Source organism: Lemur catta, chromosome 2, assembly GCF_020740605.2.
Source record: "Lemur catta isolate mLemCat1 chromosome 2, mLemCat1.pri, whole genome shotgun sequence".
Taxonomy (NCBI): Eukaryota; Metazoa; Chordata; class Mammalia; order Primates; family Lemuridae; genus Lemur; species Lemur catta.
Window position 1 is genome coordinate 141,999,233 of NC_059129.1, and position 23,063 is coordinate 142,022,295.

General features: G+C 38.9%; 1 protein-coding gene across 1 annotated transcript in view; it reads right to left on the reverse strand.

Annotated features, from left to right (window-relative positions):
* Window positions 1-23,063, reverse strand: part of PRKN (parkin RBR E3 ubiquitin protein ligase) — a 1,113,312-nt gene that overhangs the window by 548,106 nt on the left and 542,143 nt on the right. The window contains exon 5 of the mRNA XM_045544705.1: window positions 12,740-12,823. Within this exon, the coding sequence (XP_045400661.1) occupies window positions 12,740-12,823 (84 nt within the window). The remainder of the gene's footprint in view (window positions 1-12,739; window positions 12,824-23,063) is intronic.

The window sequence follows — 23,063 nt, forward strand, 5'->3', positions numbered from 1 at the left end:
AAGATTTTGTCCAAGGCCACCAGCCTGTAAGGATCAGAATAAGAGTTCAAATCAAGTTTCTCTGACTCTACTGCCCAAGCTCTTGTCTACTAGGCTACTTACTAAGCCTGGTCTTTTGTAATGTGACTACCATAAAATAAGCCTTCAAATAAAATAATTTGTAAATAATGCTGCTGACGGTGACTTGAGAAGTAAGTACTTAGAAACCTAAGAGACCAGGGTATACCCTTAGGTAGACAATAGGATTACATCTGATAGGTACCTAACTGCATTTTACTTCCTTGGGCCTGACCAAATGGTGTATTTGGTACCTAAAAAGAGGGGGAGTAGACTTGAAAGTGCTTGTTACTGTTTATATGATATTATGCAAGGTAAAGATATACTTTAAATACACAAATAATTCTAGCCCAGCCTGAATGAACTCTCATGTCCATATAATTCTACTCTGATGCCTTGATCATCAAATCCATGTCTGATTTCTAATTTGAGTGACCAGCATAAAACAATGACACAAATACACACACAGATGTGCCCACACCCAGATAGACAGATATACACATCAGAGTGTGTATAGTCTTTTGTATAATTATATGATCATACAGAGACTATGGAAGGCGTTCCAGTTACCCACTGATATGCAAACAAACCACTGCAAATGTTAGTGGTTCAAATTTTTTTAGATTAATTGTCCTGACAAATTTAAGCCCGGCTAGATTTAATCAGAGTTTGGTGGAGACTACTTGTCTCTGCTCCACTTGGCAAGAGCTGGGGAGGCTCAAAAGCTGGGAGCTAGAATTGTCTGAAAGCGCACTTGCCCACCCAAAAGGCAGTTGTTGATGGTAAGACTGAAACTGCTGGGTGCTGGTGCACCTGGGCTCCTTCATCCTCTCCATTTCCACGTGGCCTCCCCATATGTCTCCCCAGCATGGAAGCCTTAGGGAATGTGGGTACCTTGCATGTTGGTTGAGAGCTGTTAGCACACGTGTCCCAAAAGAGAGGAAATTAGATGCTACTTGCCTTTTATGATCTAGCTTCAAAAGTAACACAGCATCACTTCTACTGTTTTCTATTCTTCAGAAACAAGTCATTAAGTCTGACCCAGGTCTAACAGGAGGTCAATCAGAACCCAGCTTTTGATAAGAGGTGCATTAAAGACACATAAAAAACAACCATACAAGGATGAATAGCTTGTTAATTGTGATTAAGGCCAAGTTAGTAGGGAGCTGACCCAGAGAGGAGGAGTGAGGAAGATAAGGAAAAGAATGAGAAAAGGGAAGGGAGCAGAGGGCTGGAAGAAAAGAAATGCATGTGAGAAGGTAGATATGAAAACCATGGACTCAGAGATGCCCCCGGAGTATAAATTAATAAATTAAAAAATTAATATCATGGGTCATAAACGAAGTCTTTTGTGTTTTGGGTAACTCATGAGTTAGTCTCTTCAAGACTTGAGTTGCAAAATTTTAGTACCTGAACCTGTAAACATTTTTGGTCAAACTGATGGCAGTTCTTACAAGCTTGTGGCCTTTCTTTGACATGTCTTTAGCCACAAAGCAACATTTGATTAACAGAGTAATTACCTTCCATCTATTCAATTAATCTTAATACTCCATCTGTCCCCACTCCCTACCCATTCCCCCCACCTCCCTCTTTCTAAACAGAGATTGGCTCTCCTCATTCCTAAGGTTGTTACTGTTGTTTAGTTTAGTTTGGCTTTGCTTTCTGAGCGACATTCGCAATATTTGTGAGAGACTCCTTAGGAGCTATTCCAGTTGTGATAGTTAGAAAATGTGTCAAATTCAGACTAAATCATAGTTCTCAATATGAGGTCATTCCACGATTTCTAAAGAAACATACTTCAAAAAGTATATAATAACCAGCATTAGTGGATTATAAAACCCAATTTGTAGTAATTGTGACTTTGTAGTATCCTAATTAATCTTCTGGTCTGGATAACCTTTCTATTATTTGCTCTCTTGGAATTCGTTACTCATGGAGTTCAATTAGTCCCACAACATTGGCCAATGTACCCTATTCTACTGACGCTAATTCTAAGTTCTGTTGACTCCGCAGGTTCCCTAGGAGTAAACACAAGCCATTGCTAAGAAGCCCCTCTAGCTCAACTCCAACCCAGTGCACTTTTGTGGCTTTGTTCTTATAGAGCCATATGCTGTAATCATTCACCTGTAATGAACCCCACAATGCTTTCTTCTCCATTCATATTTGCTTTTATTTAAATGCAATAAACAATTTCATCACTGAAGTACATGACTGAAGCACAGCCCTTCTTAGCACGGAGTGCATTTAAAACATTTTCATTATTCTGTCAAGAAAATGCCCAAATCTAAATGTATGCAGTAATTAACACTACTCACTATTAAATACTAAATTAGAACTGATTCTCTAAAAGGTCTTCATATATTGGACATTGTGCTAAGTGACATGAGTTTTGATTGCTTAACATAAAGTCACTTAGTGGCATTTATAATTTTGTGAACATCAGCGTAAGTTTTAATGAAATGGTAGAAGCACATGGAGAAATGGTTCTTTGATTGCTAATATAGTTCATTTTTATAACACAGGTAAGAAATTATAATAATAAATTAGATAACCCTAGGGTAAAATGACAATACTGAGATCCAAGAAAATAGACATTTCTGAATAAGATGGAAAAATCCTCAGGTATACACAGTTATGTGATCCCAACAGAACATTTTTCATTATTAAAAATCAAGGAAGCTTTACTGAGTCCTGAGTCCCCACAAATGCTTAGTGAAATTTCAAAAGTGATGCACAATCTTTGTTTTACCAATGGACAACTGGAAATTTACAGAGGTGAATGAACACCCATGTAGAAAGAGCAGGAGTTACATACTTCCTAATGCTTAATACAGCTTCTCAAACCATCTAACCATATAGCTGTGGTCAACACAATTATCCTTAAGAAGGGATGGCTTCTCAGATAGTCTCGAATTTGACTTCCCATAGTAACCTATTTTCTTCCCACTTTAATATTTTGAAAAGGTGATGGCAGAAGAAGTCCCCGGTTTTCCAGTAAGGTTGACAAAAAGGCAGTGGCAGGAAGAAAAGGAAGAGTAATCCTTCATACTGGACCACCCACTTATGACCATTATAGATAACAGAGTTGCCAATGAAGACAGAATTTCAATCAACAACTAAGCAGATTCTCACTGAGGAACATACTGGAGAAATGAGAACAGTCAAGACAGAAGACAACCATATGGCTGCTCCTAATGACTCAATAAATAAAAGGAAAGAGTGGCACTTCTAACCAGTTCTGAACTAAAGCCTCATTTGTATGTCGTGTTTTGAGTCTTAGGCAAGGCAAAATGCCAACTCTCATTTACCTTTACTTACACTTTGCCAGGGATTCAAGGATGGCAGAAAAAATTATATAAAAATAATATTTTATCTTTGTTCCCTTCAAGATTTCCTTCTTCTCTCTTTGCCCCTCATGCCATCACTCCACACCACGGAGCTCAACTGCTACATCAGCCTTCCAGATATCCAAACTTCACTGAAGTGAGATCACCTCCATTATACAAATAGTCCTCTGCATATAAATCCCAAACCAAAACAAGAATCAACAAACACACACAAAGGAAACAATGCATCACCTCTTGTTTCTCAGTCACCACCAAATTCCAGTTGCTTTCTCCCCCAGGGACTCCCGCCCAGAGCATCCTTCCTGCTGGGCCATTATCTCCACTTCCTATTGTCCACTCTGGCTCACTAGGCCTGCACATCTTAGCTCAGGCTTAATTTTCCCAGTCAAAATTAGAGTAGGGTAGTTCCTAGGCAGCCTGTTTCATGTTCTCTTGACATCCTGTACTTTTCTTTTTCACCTCCCTTTTTAACAAGTCCAAGGTCTTCAGGTCAGGACTGGGTGGGCTCCGTCATAGCAGGGATGCTGATCTGCATACTGAAGCCAAGCAGAGCTGCACGCAGCCAACAGGAACTCATGGAATGAATGGACTTTAATATTCTACCCCTTAATTTTTGACTTCGCAAAATGCTCTTTATCTTGCCACTATTACCACCTGTGGAAGTCCCACCACCCAACCCTCAGGCCCTACCCTCCTCCAGGGAGCCTTCTTTGATCACCTCTGCTAAGGAACTTTCCCTTCTCTGAACCCCCATAAGCACTTTTTTGTGCTTGTTTCATGGAGTTAATGACATACTTATCTGCTTTTTTTCTTCCGCCCTATTCACACAGTGAAGTCCTTGTACCGTCCTTCACATCCATCCTTATCAACATTGAGGTCATGGTAGAATCTTCTTTTGCTTACATGCCTTACCCTACTCTGAGCTTTTCCTGCACTACGAGGGTGGTGAGTTGAATATTCACTTTTCTGCGCCTGGCCTACAAGAGACGCTCAGCAAGGACTTCCCCTGCTCTGCGGAATCCCAGTGGCAGTTGTTTCCGTGAAGCCTTTTCTCCCCAGCAAGATTCCTGGATCTCGAAGGTCAGTCTTTGTTTTCCGCACATGGACTAACACAGCAAATCAATGTGTTCTCGAAATTATCTACATTCTTTCCATGGGAAGAGGCAAATTTTAAAATTATACTTTGCTTTTCCAATCTTTAAACATAAACATTTTCTCTTTACCTCATAAAACATATTCCAGTAAGATAATCATCACTGAGTTTATTTTCCCAAACTCTGAGGATTAAGGAGAATGCTAATTACCTACCTTAGGAAGCTCAGATGATCTGAGGGTCCCAGACTACGTTTGTTTTCCAAGAAACATTAGTAGAAGGAAGAATTTCACCACGTGCGGACCAACAGTACATGGAATCGTCTCAGTTTTGACTGGAGTCTCCATATGCCTATATTTTCCATTCTAAATCTCAAATTTGGTAAACTGGCTTGAACTGGGTTTTTGATTTTTTTTTTTAACCACATGTATCTTAAAAACCAAATTTTACCATGGCCTTTGATAACTTTTTGAGCTCGCATGACCTAAGTAAGAGGGATGGTGGTTCCTTAACGACCGCCCCGAGGCATGATGAAGTGCGGTCTCCGGAGCCATCCATCACCTGCTGGAAGGATGGAGAGGCAGCCTCATTCCCTTGCCCCATTACTCTCTCGTCTTCCTTCTGTTCTTCTCACTCCATTAGCCGCCTGTGTATCTGCACTGAGGCTCTCTCACAGTGACCTCCAGGCACTAATCCCTGACATTTTCATTTAGGTCTAATCTACCAATCCAATTGAAACATTCGAAGATGTTTACAGTGGCATTTAATCTTTCTTTGCTCCATTTCTCAGAATTTCATTTATAAATCTATTTGAAATGATCTTTTTTATATCTATTGCTACCTTTTCTAGTAGATCAATATATATTCTCCTCTAAAACCTAGTGGTCTAGAAGCACACTTTTCTGATTAATCATGATAAATTCCTTTGTTGTCTGGAGCCCTTGTCTAAGCCTGTAATGGAACCTTAAATGTCTTACTGACATTTCTGGCTTTGAAATCATTCTATGGAAAGACAAAAAATTAAAAAGTAAAACATTTGAAACCTCTGAGATTAATAAAAAGCCTTCAAATTTCTCACATTTAAACAGTGTTGTGGTAATATGCATGATTTTCTTTGAATACAAAATAAGATATAAACTATGGAACAGAGAATTACAGATCATCGAGTGTAAAAAACAACTTACAATTCACATAGACCAGGAATTGCCTGAAATGAGGAGGCAAGAATTATCTTCAATATTTAAAAAATATATTAAGAAAGTTGTATATTTGCTTGAAAGATGGCATCATAAACTAAACCAAGGTCATGTTTGGGTGACCACAGTGTGGATACTGGTTATTTCATATGGGTAGATACTCAGCTACACATGCACTGATTCTGGTGCCTGGTTTTCTTTCCCTGGAGATTAATTTTTTCATATAACAGTTTACAAAGAGTCTTTAACAATGACACGGAGAAGGTAGGTGTTGATTTAATTTTCCATCAAGTTGTAAAAGAGCTCAGATAAAAAAGGGGCTATGTCACAGACAAAGGAAAACCAAACAGAAATGAGCTAGGCTTCAGACCCTCACACATAGCCCAACGTTCTTACAAAAACTACCTCAATTTCTGCAGAAGCTTTAAAAATTGACACTTTTTTCATAGTAGACTAATTCATTCTCATATATAAACAAAATTTTTATTTTTATTCAAATTAGCAAAATTTTAGTTAATTGCATAATAAAAATACCTATCTTCTAGTTTTAACCTTAACAATTCAAAAAAGAACAAGAAACTTTTCATTATCAAGTACTCAAAACTTGGTTTGGAAATAAGCTGCCCTTGGGTCTGAATACTTGGTTGGGTTTTTGAAAAATGCTCTAAGAAAAGTTTCTAGTTTGTCACCCAAATTGCATGTCAGACAACAGAGAACATTTTGTCATGCTTAGACACCATTCAATCATAATCTGAGTTTGACTTCAAAGCTTTTCCAATTCAATTTTATTTAGAATTAAGGAAATAGGACTGTAGAGAACAGTGTGAGGGCAGGGAGAATCATTTATCTTCAGCCGAACTCCAGGGCAGAAAGACAGCGGAGTAACTATGTCCTTTCCTTTTTACCTCCCTCTTCATCCCCCTCCCCTACATGGAAGCACCCAGCTGCCCTCTGACCTGGGTGACACCCCTGGGGAGCCACAAGGGCTGGGAATGTTTAAACACCTATCTGGGAGTGCTGGTGCTGACACTGGCTACTGCACGGTGCAGAGGAGCGTGGGCACCAGAACATGGAGCCACGGTGCCCACACTGTGCACATAAAGACTGTCATTTGTGACTATCTCAGGGATACTTGGTCAATCCAAGATCTTTTCTTAAAAACAAAAACAAACCAACCTTTCATTATTATTAGATACTGGAAAAAATAAGAAGATATAGTCTATATATGAAACCATCCTGAGAAATCCTGAGTCTCACTTTGTGAGATTCTAATGAAATCTAAAGCAACAATGAGAACAACCAAAACAGACACGGATCTCTTTGAGGATAATGATTTGATCAAACTAAAACATTAGTAAGAGACGTTTAGACATAAAATAGGCAAATGACTTATAAATATTCAGTATTAGGAGACTTTTATTTACCATTCATTTTGTTTTACCCAACATCTCCCAAGAAGATGAAATTAGAGATACAGACTATGAATATTAACTTTTATTCAAACTAATGTTCCAGTTGACATATACTAGCCCAACATGGGGAAAATGTGAGAAATAAATTGCATGTTGAGTAAGATGAAAACACTCCATTTATTAAACTGAGTTTAATGTTTATGTTATTTATTACAGTTCAGAGGATAGTTTTAAGTATCTAATTTCATTTGAAATAAATCTTGGAGCTATTTTAAGAAATTCCACTCTACTGTTTCTGATAAGAAAAACAAATGTTTGATGTAAAAGAGTTTAACTCCTGTCAAAATCAAATAATCTAAAAAAGAAAATATTATTTTACATGGAACTTCAGGTAAATCTTACCTCTCAAAAATGTCAAAAATATAATATGTAATGTACGTTATAAAATGGAGAAACCAGCACCCCTCAACAGGAATAAAATAAAATGACTTTGGTCATTTATTAGTTTGGAGAGATCATTTAAATCCTCTCTCTTGTTCATCTAAAGGAATATCCCCCTACCCTAACCCCTACTGTCCGGTTGTCCAGTGTGAAGGGAAAGGCAACGTTCTCACAGTTGGCTAAGAAATGCCTCGTGACCACGGAAGCACCACTGAAGCCAGAGGTCTTCATGGAGGAGTGTCTGATGACAGGGGACTCACTCTTAGAAGTTATGATCTAGAATTCAGAAATAATACTCTGACACAACGACTTCTGGGTTTTACTGGGCCTATGTGTGCGCAAATAAAAAAGAAACTCATATCCCTCAATAAACATACAATCACAAATAGCATCTTCATTTTTTAAAGTACCATAGATAAAATATAAAATGAAGATTTATCTAAAAAAATGTAAAGTCTTATGCCATATCCAAAGTTGAATTAATTTCACTAATAAACAAAATTGCAGTTGATTTTGTTCCCTTTTTAATCATACACATTACCCTTTGAGCTGACTAAAATTAAACTCTTTTTATAAAAAGGTAAGATGCCTTTCAGAATTAACGCTATGTTCCTTCCTAAAATAACAGTGATTAGTGTAAAGCTGAATTAGGTTCACATCACTCTGCCTAAAGTATAGTTAGGGTCAAGTTTATATTTATACTCTGAAAAATCAAGGTTAAATTTTACTGCTACTTAAAATAATCTAGTTAGATTGTCTCTATGTGTATAAATATTGAGACTACATAAGGAACTCTGCTATTTTAAATTTTAAACACACAGATGTTTTGTCCAAGTGATAGAAATTAAAGTTTTTATGAGAATATATATAGGGTCCAAAAGACTGTCAAAAATTAACAATACCGCACAAATCTAAGTATGATAAACTACTTAAATATGCCCATTTTCTCACTTTGTAAGAAACAAACCCCACACAATGACTCTGGAAAAATCCAGGAGCCATGGATTATATTTAGCCTCATTGTGAAAATGCAAGACAGAAAAATGGCTTTAAGAGAAAGAATTAAGCTTCTCACACTGCACACTTAATTTCTGCTAGCCACTGGCACAGGTATTAAAATGTTTAAATCCCTTCAATCCCTTTACTTAAACATTCATTTAGTGTTCACTAGATACGGGAGAAAAAAATGGATATGACAATTTCTTTTCCTACCTTCTTAGACAACATGTTTAAATAATTTTATCTATTTTCTTTTATAAAATAAGCATTTGTGGTCCTCAGTTTCATGTTGAAATACAAATTTAGCCACACACCAAAATGTTTGATATGTGGTGCGTTTCCATTGTTTTTTGGTCCCATATTTCCACTTGTATCTTTCCATTGACTCACTGATTCGAAGGTCCATGTGCAAGAGGTTGCTACAGTTGTATTTTTGGTCATAATATTTAGATTCCTTAATGTTTATAAAATGTGATCAGTTGTTGAAATATTTCATATGTGCTTCAAAAAAAAGGAGCAGCCTCGGGTTGTCGGGTAACTCTCCTGACGGCATTTGTTCACTGGTTGTGTGAACTGCCACATCCTTCCTAAGCGTGCGAGCGCTCAACTCCTCCGAGAGTTATGTTACTCTCTCCCACTATGGTGTTAAATTTATCCACGTATCGTGTTAATTCTGACAATGTTTCCTTAATGTATTTTGAGTCCATATTACTAAGATCATACAGGTTTTAAACTGCTTTATCTTTCTGGGTTATTGAAACTTTATCAAAATAAAGCCTCCTAGGTTTTGATAATGTTTTTTCCCCCCCAAAAAATCTATTTTATAGGCAATTAAAATGGTTTCAATAGATTTCCTTAGTTAGTACTTGCCTGGAATATCATTTTCCATTCATTTAACTTTCAATGTTTGTGTGTTTACATGTTTTATCTTTTGTGACCTACATAAAGCTGGATTTTCTTCTTTTAATCTAGCCTAACAATCCTTGTCTTTTAAACTTCAGTTAGTGCATTTACATTTCATCTTATTCCTGTTATATATGGTGTCATTTCCACCATTTCTGTGTAAGTGCTACTTATTTGTCCCACTTTCCTGTATTTCACTCTCTCCCTCTCTTTATTTTTCTTCATTACTTTTCACCTCTACCAATTTGACATTCTGTATTTTATTTTAATTTCCTGGATGGTTATCCCAGACAATGCAAATGCATCTTTAACTTAAAGGGGTGTGACGTTGACAACAACTAGACTGACCTGACCGCTGGGCCAGGGACTGCTTCCCGGGAGGTTACGTGGGTGGCTTCTGCAGAGGCCCCCAGCCTGAGGTTCCGACAAGGGCAGTAAAGATGGTGACCCTGGCACGGGGACCCAGGACCTTCGAGCACACTGTTGGGTGGCTCTCCTGGGAGAATAGGGGGCTCCGCAACCAAGCCCAGATGGGCATCGACCATGCCACACACTGGAGAACTTTGCACTTGTGCCCTCACTGGGACTCGAGGCCACCAACCCCACGTGGTCACCCAAATAGAGCATGATGAGGGGCCTGGGTGCTGGACAGCAAGGGCTTGAACCCAGCCGAGGCAAGGGAGTCGCATCTTTGGACCTATCAATTCATGGTGTTCAGAAAGGCCTTGAAGAAGCCATCCTCATTCACTGCCAGAAAATTCACAAAGGAGAAAAGTCCTTACGTGTCAGGAGTGTGAGGAACTAAACACGCCTTACAAGTGTAGCAACAACAAGGAAGTCTCCTTCAAAATCTCCTCCTCATTTGGCACTAGAGAGGTCTAAGCAAAGAAAGGTCTTTTGAATGCAGGGAAGACGAGGCAGCCTGGAGCCAAAGCTCCACCTCCTTCGGATCTGGGAAGTCCACACTGCAGAAAGGCCTCGCGGGTGAAGCCAGTGTGGGGGAGGACGCCTGCTCACTCTGCACCGGAGAATTCACACCAAAGAAGAACCTCCCAAGCCTTATCCACCTGCCAGTGTTCACACTGGAGAGAAGCCTTGTGAGTGCAGGAAGCCCTCTGCCGTGGCTCCTGCTACACTGTCACCAGGAAGCTCCCAGGGGATTATGAGCACAGCCAACGTGGGACTCATTAGGCAGGACACGCACACTTGAGAGCTGACACCAGAGAAAGTCTCAGGACTGCAGTGCAGTGGCAACTCCTTCAGCTGTCTCTGCATCCTTGTTCAGGAAAAATGTGTCCCTGCCTGAGAGGCGAACAGGAGAGTAACCCTTGGAAGAAAGCCTTTCGGTCACAGTGCAACTCCATGCACCAGAGCACCGGGCTGTGGGGGGATCCCCCAAGACCCACAGGTGTACGAAGTCTTCAGGGACAATGCTGCACCTTCTGACCTTCCCTGAAGCCTGAGTGAGGTCTGTGGCAGAAGCCACCCCTCTTCTCCATCCTGGAGGGGACTGAGGATGCACAGTAACACCCCTCCACCCCAAGGCAGCCTCTTGTCTCCCTCACACTCCCCAGAAGGTAACCGGATTGTCCTGTGCCACTGGGGCAGCCCCCGTCCCTTTGTCAGCAACTCAGTCAGGCATGGCAGTGACCCAATCTGGCCAAGGGAACCTGAGGGGCATCTGGGCAGGGTTTCCTTGCTGTGTAGATTTTTGTCTGTATGTGACAGATGCAATGGCCTCAGTCAGCTCATGAGTCACCTTATCCTGGAGCCAACTACTTAATTCGGCTCTGGACTCCTGAAAATAAAGGCCTTACAGTAAGTAAATCATATTTCATCCTGGGCATTCTGCTGGGCTATGCTGGAAGGGGAAACGGGTCTCAACGCCAGAGGTGCATGCTTCGGGGCACCGGGGAAGCAAGTCTATTTTCAAAGGACCTCACATTACTGTAGAGATGGTATGGAGACCACAACGTCACATATACCCAAGGATGGAAAAATAGATGGGTGGATGGCTGTACGTATATATGCTTGTACGGATGGTTATATACATGCATGAAGATATATATCTGTGTGTATATAATTATATTATTATATGTATCTGTATATATAATTATATTTAATAATCTACATGTTATGTTGGTATAACATACACATTGTATTTATACACATGTATATATCTGTGACTATATTTAAGAATTCTGTCCTATAAAATATATACGCTTTAATTTCATCCCAGTAGGAAACTTGCAGGACTGTATTAGGCCTTGGTATCTATGAGTGACATACAAGTCGTTATTTTTCTTCAGGATTTCTTTCTTCAGAATTTGCATTAATAAACATGTGTCCCTAGTCCCTGTCCCTAGTTTGGTGGAGAATATCTGTTTTACTGCTGCTCACTGCTGTCTTGCTACCCCTGCACTACCCAGCAGATTGGGAAGAGAAGGCGCATCTAATGATTCCGGCTCAAACACTGTACCTGTTGCTGTTGACAGGCTTTGTTCCTTAGAGAAGACGTTACCTGCCAGCTGGCTCTGACAGTTGAGGGACCAACACTGACATTTCTGTTGGCACCGTAACAGTATTTACAGCTCAGGAAATACATACAGTCAGATCATGATGGACCCAGGGATTTTTGAGGTAAAAAGTGTAACAACATACTAATGATAGACATGACCATAATAGTAAAATTATTTTAAAAATAAATTCAGAGTTCAGTATCTCGTTCAAGAAATATCTATTCTACGTGAAACATAGGGCACATGCTTGCACAGAGAAAAAGGATTGCAAAGAAGAGGGTAGTAATTCATTCATAAAGCTCATCACTCACACTATATTTTGTGAGAGTCCACTATGTCAGAAAACTGCTGAAGAAAGCTAGGAAGAAATAAAGCAATTTTTGAATAATGTGGAATATAAATATAAAATATCACCACATCAGGAAAAAGATTAACTTTTGTTATTTTTCTTTGACTAGGCTCTGAACTGGCCCTCCTTTTGTCAGCCTCTTTATAGTCCATGAATATCACTTGTAAGGAGTTTAAACTGGCACATTTCGACACAGTCGCCGAAAGAGGTGAAGCTGCTAGGACAGAGAGGCTGGAGGCAGGGGCATAGGTGGCATTTTGGTGAGTGTCACCGATGTGTCTGCAGAGCACAGCACTGTTGCTGAATATTAGTGGATGGAAGAAAAGTCAGTTGGCATTTCTGTCTCCATTCTAATTTCCTAGTAAACACTGAAACGCCATCATTTTCTTGTTTTACAAAGAGTCAATTTGACCAGGTACTTACTGCTGTAGTCCCAGGGCAGTCTGGAGACTGGCATTGGCCACTCATTCGGTTTGGAATTAAAACATCTTCCCAGCAAGACGGACCCTTTGAGGAGAAAAAAGAACCAACAATATATCCTTGATGCACTGATTGTAACACATATGTATTCCCTCATACATTTTCTCAAATTTTTCGATTTATATTATAAAATGGTAATGAAATCAATGTGTAGTCCAGTGATTTTCCAAGTGTGGTCCACAGACCCTGAAGGTGCTCCAGACCCTTTCAGGGGATCTGCTAGGTCAAAAAACTATCTTCATAAATACACTAAGATTATAGTGGGCATTTTGCTCCAAATATGTTCATTTTCCACTTGTAGCCTCCCCCAGATCCCTGGTTTAATGCTGCCTCATTCACGAGGCCATCCCTGACCCTGTTCCACATCTCTCCGCCTGCCCTCCCAGCCTTCCTGTGCTTCACAGCAATTGTCATGCCCTGAGCTGCGGCCTGGCACAGAGCGACGGCCGCCTGTTCCAGCCATGGACTGTGAGTTGCACAAAAGTCCCCGTGGTCTACTCTGCCCACTGCAGCCCCCCAGCACCCAGGGAAGGGCCCGCCACAGAAGAGGTGCTCAGCAAACTCTCCTAGTCGTCAAAGAAATAAAAATTTGCATAATAGCAAAAGTTTTCCTAGTACTTAGAAAAGAACACCTCAAATGAAATATCAGAGTTGAGTAATGCACGACTTTTGGAAAGCAACCCAGAAATATGTATCAGAAGCTTTGAAATTTTTTTTTTTTTTTTTGAGACAGAGTCTTGCTGTGTTGCCCAGGCTAGAGTGAGTGCTGTGGCGTCAGCCTAACTCACAGCAACCTCAAACTCCTGGGCTTAAGCGATCCTCCTGCCTCAGCCTCCCAAGTAGCTGGGACTACAGGCATGCGTCACCATGCCTGGCTAATTTTTTCTATATGTATTTTTTTAGTTGGCCATTTAATTTCTTTCTATTTTTAGTAGAGACGGAGTCTCGCTCTTGCTCAGGCTGGTCTCGAACTCCTGACCTCAAGCGATCCACCCACCTTGGCCTCCCAGAATGCTAGGATTACAGGCGTGAGCCACCGTGCCTGGCCAAGCTTTGAAATTTTTGACTAAATTTCAAGAAACCTATACTGGCCCAAAATACTAAGAACAGAAAGCGCCCTATGTATTTTACAGATGTTCTGTACAGAGTAGAAAGAAACAGGAAACAGCCTAAATCACTGAAGACAGCCAAATAAACAGGCCCTGCTAAATCAAATAGTACACAGCAACTAAAATGTATTGTTCTTATCTGCTAACAACATGTTGGTGAAAGGAACACAAAATTGGATTAAAGCAGGAATACAACTATTTAAATGACTATGAAGAAAAAAATTAGAAGGAAATAAAGATGCAACTGGTACCTTTTTAGTCTCCTCACTTAATTGTTTAAAAATTTGATTAAATAATTTTCTTAAGTTCATTGCAATTTTAACATGTGACTTTAAATACACATGCAAACGACAGTCAGCAAGAGTCTTTGGAGGCAGCAGTAGAATGTGTGGCGGCACACCTGGGGACAGCCTGTCACCACTGGCCTTCTCGGCTGAGCACACATGTGACCTCCTGTCTCTCCTGAGGCACCACTGGAATCACGCTTCAACACTAATGATGAGCAAACCCATAACGCCAACGAGAGCAGAAGAGAGCGCTGGTCGAGAAGACAGACCCATGTTTTTCTGGCAAAGTGCAACAGGCTGCAGCCGAGGATGAGCCTCAGACCCTGCAAGACCACAAGGAGGCTGAGGGCTCAATAAATAAATAACACCAGAAAACCAGGAGAGAGGGCAGAGGAAGACCTGGAGTAGCAAATTTTCAGAAGATCCTAAAATCTTCTAGGCAGAAAGGTCAGTTCATCTACTTGAGAACAAAAATCAAAATAGAATTTTAAAATTGTATGTCAACACTGCAAGTTCTGGAAATAAGGAATAGAAGAAAAAAATAAATAATAAAAAATAAAAAATAAATAAATAAAATTTTAGCAGTATCTTCAAAGCCCAAAGGGAAAGATTTTCATCCTCAAATTCTGTATCTGACCTAATTATCAATTAAATGGGAGAATGGTAAAAAGTGGTTGGGGAGACACAACGAGGTGGACAGTCTCAGGCACACACACACACACACACACACACACACACACACACACAGACACACGTACATGTGCACTATTCTGGACAAAACCTGGGGAAGCAGAGGAATTCTACGGGGCTGAACTCTCCCTGAAAGGACTGAGCCATTCTACAGAGGCTATTTAACCCAGACCTCAAAGGAAGCCAAGGTCTGAATCCCCAGATCATTAGTCCCAAAGCCACCACTTAAACTGGAAGTAAGTTTGCACAGAAGAGTTACAGCAGGTCTGAGGTTGGCCCTTGGTGGGAACTTGGATTTCGGAAGGGTCCCCACCATTCCCTTACTGATGCGGTGCTTTTGCAGAGCTTAAACTTTGTACAAACTGTGGTTTATGCCCCAAACCCTCTTTCCCTTGTGAGCATGGAGTTTTCATAAGCACCAAAGAAAGGTCACTACGTGAGCACCCCTCATTAGAATCCCTGGGCACTGAGTCTCTAATGACCTTTCCCGGGAGACAACACCTCACACACATGGTCACACTGGCTGACTGGCTGCCGGGGGAGCAAGGGCCTCCTGTGTGACCACTGGGGAGGACTCTTGGAGACCCGCCTGTGCTTTCCTCTAGACTTCTCCCGTGAGCCTCTCCCTTTGCTGATTCTGCTTTATATCCTTTTGCTGTAATCAACCTTAGCCATGTGTGACTGCACACCAAGTCCTGTAACTTCTTCTGAATCACAGGATCTGGAGGTGGGGAACAGTCTTGGGGACCCAGGACACAATGACATATGATTAGTCACCAAGGGAATGTTCTCCCAATCACACAAGAGGGTCACGGCTCATCATTAAGATCACATGAGTCACAAAGAGTAAGAAATTCCGTTTTCTTTGCACATCCCACCGTAGTCACGGTAATGCAAGCACTTATTTGATTTTCAACCTTAGGATCACACTATTGAGAATGGACAAGGGATTTTAATTATGAGTATGTAACATAATATGTATGTTACTCAGTTTGGACAATATAAAAGTGAAAATACGAATGTTAAGAACTGGAAGGCGAAAGTGAAGCTGGAAGAGAAGGGGAAAGGAGGGGGCTGATACCCTCACCCACCAAGCTGCTGTTGTGTTGTAAGGCCATCTCCACGTCTGATTTTCACACATGTGCATGTATTCACTTGATAAAAATTGCAAACATATGGAGATAAAAAAGAGGTAACAAAATGCTACCTAGAACCTTGTTTGCATTCATCAGCCTCGTTTCCTAGCTTACAGTGCGAAATCACTGGGGATAAACGTGCCTGGAATGCAGTCTCCTGCTACGATCAAACTTCAGCTTTTGATGGGGACCCAGTGGGCACATCGTGCCTATTTGTTTGTTTTAATGTTTCTCTGTAGGCAGTGGTTTGTTCTACTCCTATGGACACTACAAATCAGATTTCTCTCATTTTTAGATAACCAGGAAAACTTTACAGTCAAATCTGTGGACCAGCTCGAGCACCTTTACGTAACTCATAATGCATACTTGGATTACTAATATTACCCTTAGCTTCGTATTACTTTGCTTTGATCCCTTTCCTCATCTAATTTAATTTTTCTTGGTTTTCATCTCAGTGTATCCTTGCAAGCTTGTCAAATCATTTTGAAATGAGTCAGGGTATAATTACATAATGTGAGGGTCTTGTGACTTTTCTCTTTTAACTCTCCAAAATGACTGACAGCTTTAACAGAAGCAGCTTCTCACCATCCGGGGACAGGAGTCACGGAGCAAAGTGCTTTCTGGCCAGATGACTGTGCCAACCTCTGGCTTTCACACCGTATGAATAGCCGGTGGTGATTCACAACGAACCACGCATGTCAGAGCTCTGAGACATCTCTGAGTCTGAAGGAACCATTTCACTGTGGTTAGCCATTCACTAAATGGGACAACATTGCTTCTCTCCTCTCTCAACGTGGAAGTTTCTTCTGACCTGCTCACAGCAGGTGCAATGGTAAAAGATAAACCTAACATGGCAACAGCCAAGAAGTGACACTAATGATCAAACTTGGGAGTTAGGTCCCATTTACATTTCGCTGCTCAAAGTAAAATTTCCTGCCTCAAATTCTAGAAGTAAATAAGATTTTCCTGTGCATATCACAGATATTTATTTTTCATATTTTAATTTTTTAGTGTCTAAACAGCAACTAAAATACTTATGTAAAAATTCCTATATAATTGTCACATAAGCTACTACATTATCCGACATATCCGTATGTTATAAAGGGAAATGACTGAAAAACTCATTTACAATTTTCATGATCTCAACCCATAACACAATGGTATAAGTAGTAAAACAATAGAATTCTGTCAGACATGGGAATTCAGTATCATATAATATATATGCCAGTTTATCTGTACTACTCACACTATTAGTATGAATGCCATAACTATCCTGAAAATAGAAACAAATGTCTCAGTGAATTTATACCATGACAAAGCAGACTTAATTTTGCGCCTTGCTAATTTTAGAAAATATAAAATTTTAGTTGCCTAATCACTGCACATGCCTAAACATGGCACAATAGTTGCATGGCTAAAGCATTCATAATTAATAAGTTTTTATACAGAAGTAAGAAAGTTCTTCAGATTCAGCAATTAAAAGGGACTATAAATCACATGGTAGTAGTAATAGAACTATAAATTACAACACATGACAAAAGAACCAAAAATTTATCTTATCTCTCAAATCTAGACAACTATAGAAAGATATCTGAAAAATTATCTGATAGGACAATAGGAAATATATATGCCTTAATAAAGAATCATCTGGTTGGTTTTGGAAAACTTTCTCTTTTTTTGCCTAGTAATTGTTACAATCAAGAAAAATATATAAATTATTTTAGCAACTATAGCAGAGGTGACCAAACTATGACCTGCTGGCCAAGTCTGGCCCAGTGCCTGTTTCTGTACAGCCTATGAGCCAAGAAATATTTTCACATTTTTAAATGGTTGGAAAGCATTAAAAAAAAAAGAATGTTTCATGACACATGAAAATTGTGAAATTCAAATTTCAGTGTCCGTACATAAAGTTTTGTTGGCGCACAGCTGCATGCCGTCTGTGGCTGTCTTCATGCTACATGGGCAGAGTGGAGCTGTTGCAACGCAGACTTCATGGCCTGCCAAGCCTGCAGTATTTACCACTGGGCCTTTTATGGAAAAAACTTGCCAATCCCTTATCTATAGTAAATAATGTTTTCCAAATTTATATTGAAAAGTAATCTTTTATTGTTAACATTGTGGTAGCATTTTGGCTACCATATAATCACATTAGTTTGTATGAGCAGGTGTGTCCTAGGTCTGAAGTGAGAAATTACAATTGAAATCTTAGAGTAGCTGACCTGAGAAATCTGAGAAGATGGGGACAGAGAGGCAGCAACTGAATCCAGTGAGTCCTCAGGTTGTTTGAATCAGTAAGTGAAAAATCACAACTAGAGATGACATTTGAGGATTTTTCCTGACTAATGTCATCAACAGAAAAGCATAAAGTAGAATGTTATTTAAACCCATCTATATGATACATGTAAATCAGAAATTCAGAAAAACAGTGATAAAAATCTATAAAATGTGAGTTTTAAAATTTATTTTTAAAAGCTCTAGAACCGATTAACTCCAAAAGCCATTTTGGCTGTCTTTCAATGTCCAGTCAAGTGAAAAAATGAAGTACTTAACTGGCTAATTCATATCCAAATAACACTCTGACAAGATCCAGATAGACAAAGCAAAAGAATTTTTTCCTTGAATTATCTAAATAAATGCTATAATCTGCTCTTCATATGTGGGTGTATGCATTTCTACTTAGAATAAATTGCAAAATCTATTTTCCAAAATGTTACTCTGAAGTCTTGGCATTTATAGTTTTTGAAAAAGAGTTATTTTAATAGTAATTTTATTTAAACTGTACTTTAACCTATTATCTCATGTTATCATCAAATGTGTTTCATTTAAAATATTCTCTTGAATGAATCCACAAACATTAAGCCATATAATTAAACTTAAGGGACTAAAATAATTTTGAGAATCACACTAGGGATATAATATAGCAACAGCAAGACTGTCTTTAAACTAGCTATACTTAGAAGCTGAAGTCTTTCCTTGTACTTTTTTATCCCCATTTGCAACAAAATGATAAAGAGAAGGAGCTTTGAAGTTCACAAACCTGTTAAATCTGATTTCTACCAATTATTAGCAATATGCTTTTGAGCTAGTTTCTTTTACCCATTCCAAACTTAGTGTTCCTCATCTGGCAAGTAAGGGGTTAAATACCTCCTTCATAGAGTCATTATGAAGATTAAATGAAACAATGCACTTAAATACCTTTGCACAGTGCCTGGCACCTAGTGACTTTTTAAAAAATGGCAACTGTCACAAGTATTATTTCTTATTTCTCAAATAGAACTACTGGAGTAGGGTTATTTTTAGTTTAGTAAATAGCTGAGCAATAAGAAGCCACTTCCAACGTACTTGACTTAGCCCAGTGGGTTTTTAAATTCTTCCTTTTTCTCAATTTCCCTATTATTCAGTCATTCCCAGGGATCTTGTCATTTAGAACTCTTTTAAAGCATATATCTCTATCTATCACATAGCAGGTATCGTCTGCACATCCATCTTCTTCCATTTGATTTAAAGATACTATGCTGCTGACAAAGCTAAGCACAGAGCTGTGATTATAGCAAGGGCACAATAAATGCAATCATTAAATAGTAAGCAGGGAAAATAATAAAGAAAAAAATCCCTGGAACCAAAATATTCATCCTTTCACCAAATAATTATGGAACAGCTCTGAGAATACAGTCTTGTAGATTTTATGAAGGAGCCACAAAAGCTGGTATAACAAATGAACTGAGCACACCCATTCAAACGGATGCAATTTTTAAAAATGCCCACACCAAATACGAGCAAGATGTAAAGCAAATGGAATGCACACACTGCTGGTGCAAATGTGAAATGGTACAGCCCTTCAGAAATCTATTAGACATTTTTTAATGTAAACATATAGCTAACATATGATTCAGCCACTCCACTCCTAGGTATTTACCCAACATAAATGAAAATACATCCACACAGAGAATTGCAGACAAATGCTCATAACAGGTTTAATCATAATAGTTCCAAACTGGAGACTATCCAATGTCCTTGAAAATATGAAAGGATAAACAAAATATGGTATATCCATTCAGCTGAATACTACTCAATAATAAGCAGTGTCATGTTACTTATAAATGCATCAACATGGATCATTCTCAAAATTATGCTGTGTAAAAAAAATCCAAACATGACATAGAACATGCTGCGTGATTCCATTCATTTGAAATGTAAACAAATCTATAGTGGCAAAAACTGTTCAGTGGTAGCTTGAGGGCAGGGGCACAGAGTGGGATGTGCTACGTAAAACCATGAGGGATATTCTGGGGGTTGTTTTTGGTTGAATTGTGTCCCCTCAGAATTCATATGTTTAAATACTAACCCCTAGTACCTCAGAATGTGAGTGTATTTGGAGATTAGGTCTTTAAAGATTTAAAAAAGTTAAAACGAGGTTATCAGGGTGGTCCCCAATCCAATATAACTGTAAATCTCTTCTTATCAGCAAAGGAAGTAGGTCACAGACACACACAAAGCAGAGGCCCTGTGAAGGCATGGGGAGGAGGGGGCCCTCTGCAAGCCAGGGACAGAGGCCTCGAAAGAAACCAACTCTGTTGAGACCTTGACCTCAGACTTCTACCCTCCAGAACTGTGAGAAAATAAATTTATGTTGTTTAAACCACCTAGTCTGTGGTACTTTGTTCTAGCAATCCTAGCAGACAAACACTGGGGTTATGGAAATGTCCTCTATCTCCATTGTGGTGGTGGTTTTATATGGTTATATTCTGACCTGAACTCCTCAAATTGTACCCTTCAAAAGAAGGCAGCTTTATTTTCATAAATTACTCCCCAATAAAATGTATTTAAAAAAAAAGGAACTAAAGAGTTGACAAGAAAATTCAATGAGGGAAGGAGAAATCTTGTTCCAAATGCTGCTTAAACAACTGAATATAAATATCTGCATCCCTTCCTCACTCCACAGAGAAAACAAATGAGAACGTCTATATGATCTTGGAACAGGTAGAACTTTCTTATAAGAACACCAAGTTCTAGCCCTCATGAAGACATTTATAAATTGAACTTCAATGAGAATTAAAGCTCATCAAAAGACATTATAAACTTGAATATGCAAGTCACAGACTGGGAAAAATATTTGTAATATACGTATTTGTCAAAGGATTCATCTCAGAGTGTATAAAAAACTTACTAATTAATAACATAGAGACAAACACCCAATTATAAATAAGCAAAAAACTTGAACAGACTGTTCACGAAAGAAGATATACAAATGGCCAAAAATCATATAAAATGATGGTCAACAAAACTTGTTTACATTTTTATTATACTTTTTAATATTATTATTTTTGATTGAGAAATCATAATTGTATAGATTTCTGGTGTACAGTGTGATGTCCTGATATATGTATACAATGTGGAATGATTAAATTAAGCCAACTAACGTATCTATCACCTCACTCACCATTTTTTGTGGTGAGCCATTTGATATGCATTCTCTTAGCAATTTTGAAATATAGGGTATATTATCATTTACTCATCATGTGCAATAGATCTCAAAAAGTTCTTCCTCCTGTCTAAACGAAACTTTGAACAGCATCTCCCTGTCCCCACACCCCTCCCACCTCCAGCTTCTCATAACCACCTTTCTACTCTTTACTTCTACGAGTTTGACTTTCTTAGATTCCACATATAAATGAGACTATGCAGAATTTGTCTTTCTGTGTCTGCCTTATTTCACTTAGCATAACAGCTTCATCCATGTTGTTGCAAATGACAAAATTTCCTTCTTTCAAAAAAAATGCTCAACATCACTAATCATTAGGGAAATGCAAATTAAAACCACAATGAGATATTACTTCACGTCTCTTAGAATGTCTGTTATTAAAACGATGAAAGGTAAGAAGCGTTGGTGAGGACATGGAGAAAAAGGAACGCTCGCAAGCTATCGGCAGGCAGGTAAATTAGTATAGCCATTATGAAAAATGGTTCATCAAAACCAATCGTTCATCAAAAATTACCCTATGACTCAGCAATCCCACTTCTGAGTAGTATTGAAAGGAACTGAAATCAGTATGTTAAAGAGATATCTACGCCCCCAGGCTCACTGCAGTTACTCCTAACAGCTGAGACAGGGATCCACCTGAGCGTCCATCAGTTGATAAATGGATTTTTAAAATGTAGTACATTTTATTTTCTTTTAAAAGGAAACCTTTACTTCAGTGATTTCCTCTTGTAGCTTTTTGAAGTAATCATCTGTAACTTTTATTATAGGATAATCCAAGCCATTGTCAATTAAAACAAAATGCTCTAACCAGCTCTATGGATTTGAATTGATTACAACATTCAACATCAAGCTACAAAATTCTTAAAGTCAAGGACTATGTCTTACTTATACCTATGGGCTTTGCTATGAATAGAAAAATGTTTTACATAAATATTGTGAATACTCAAAAATATCCTAATTTACTTTTTTCAGCTGTAAAATAATAAAACTGAAAACTCTGTTTTTCAAAGTTATACTGTATTTTCTTTTAAGAAGAATACTTTCTTTAAATAAAATTGTCTATAGAATCCAAATGTATAAACAAAATCAGACCCACTGGGGTTCAAGAATGATGAATCCCCCAAAACTCTCGTCAACTGCCTCTTCCCTCTTTGTCCTGTGTGATGCACTCAAGTTTCCTCCCCATAAAGAACAAATTGGTATCCTAAGAGCCTCTTATATGAGTGTGCTCAGAGGAGGGGCCAAGGTAGGTAAAGAAACTGGCAGAAGATAGTGGAAAGAATCAAATCTTTTAGAGGCCAACACTTTACATTCTCTCTCTCTCTCTGATACATACTAGCCACAGCTAATATATATGTTTATTAGAACATATATATTATGCTCTTTTCATGGTCTAAATGTGTCTCCAGAAATTCATATATTGGAAACTCAGTTCTCAATGTTGGGAGGCGGAGTCTAATGAAAGGCATTTGGGTCACGAGGGTTCACGACTGGATCAATGCCCCTATAGGGAGTTGAAGTCTGTTGGAAACACAGCGTCACTTCCAAGTAGAGAACTTAATA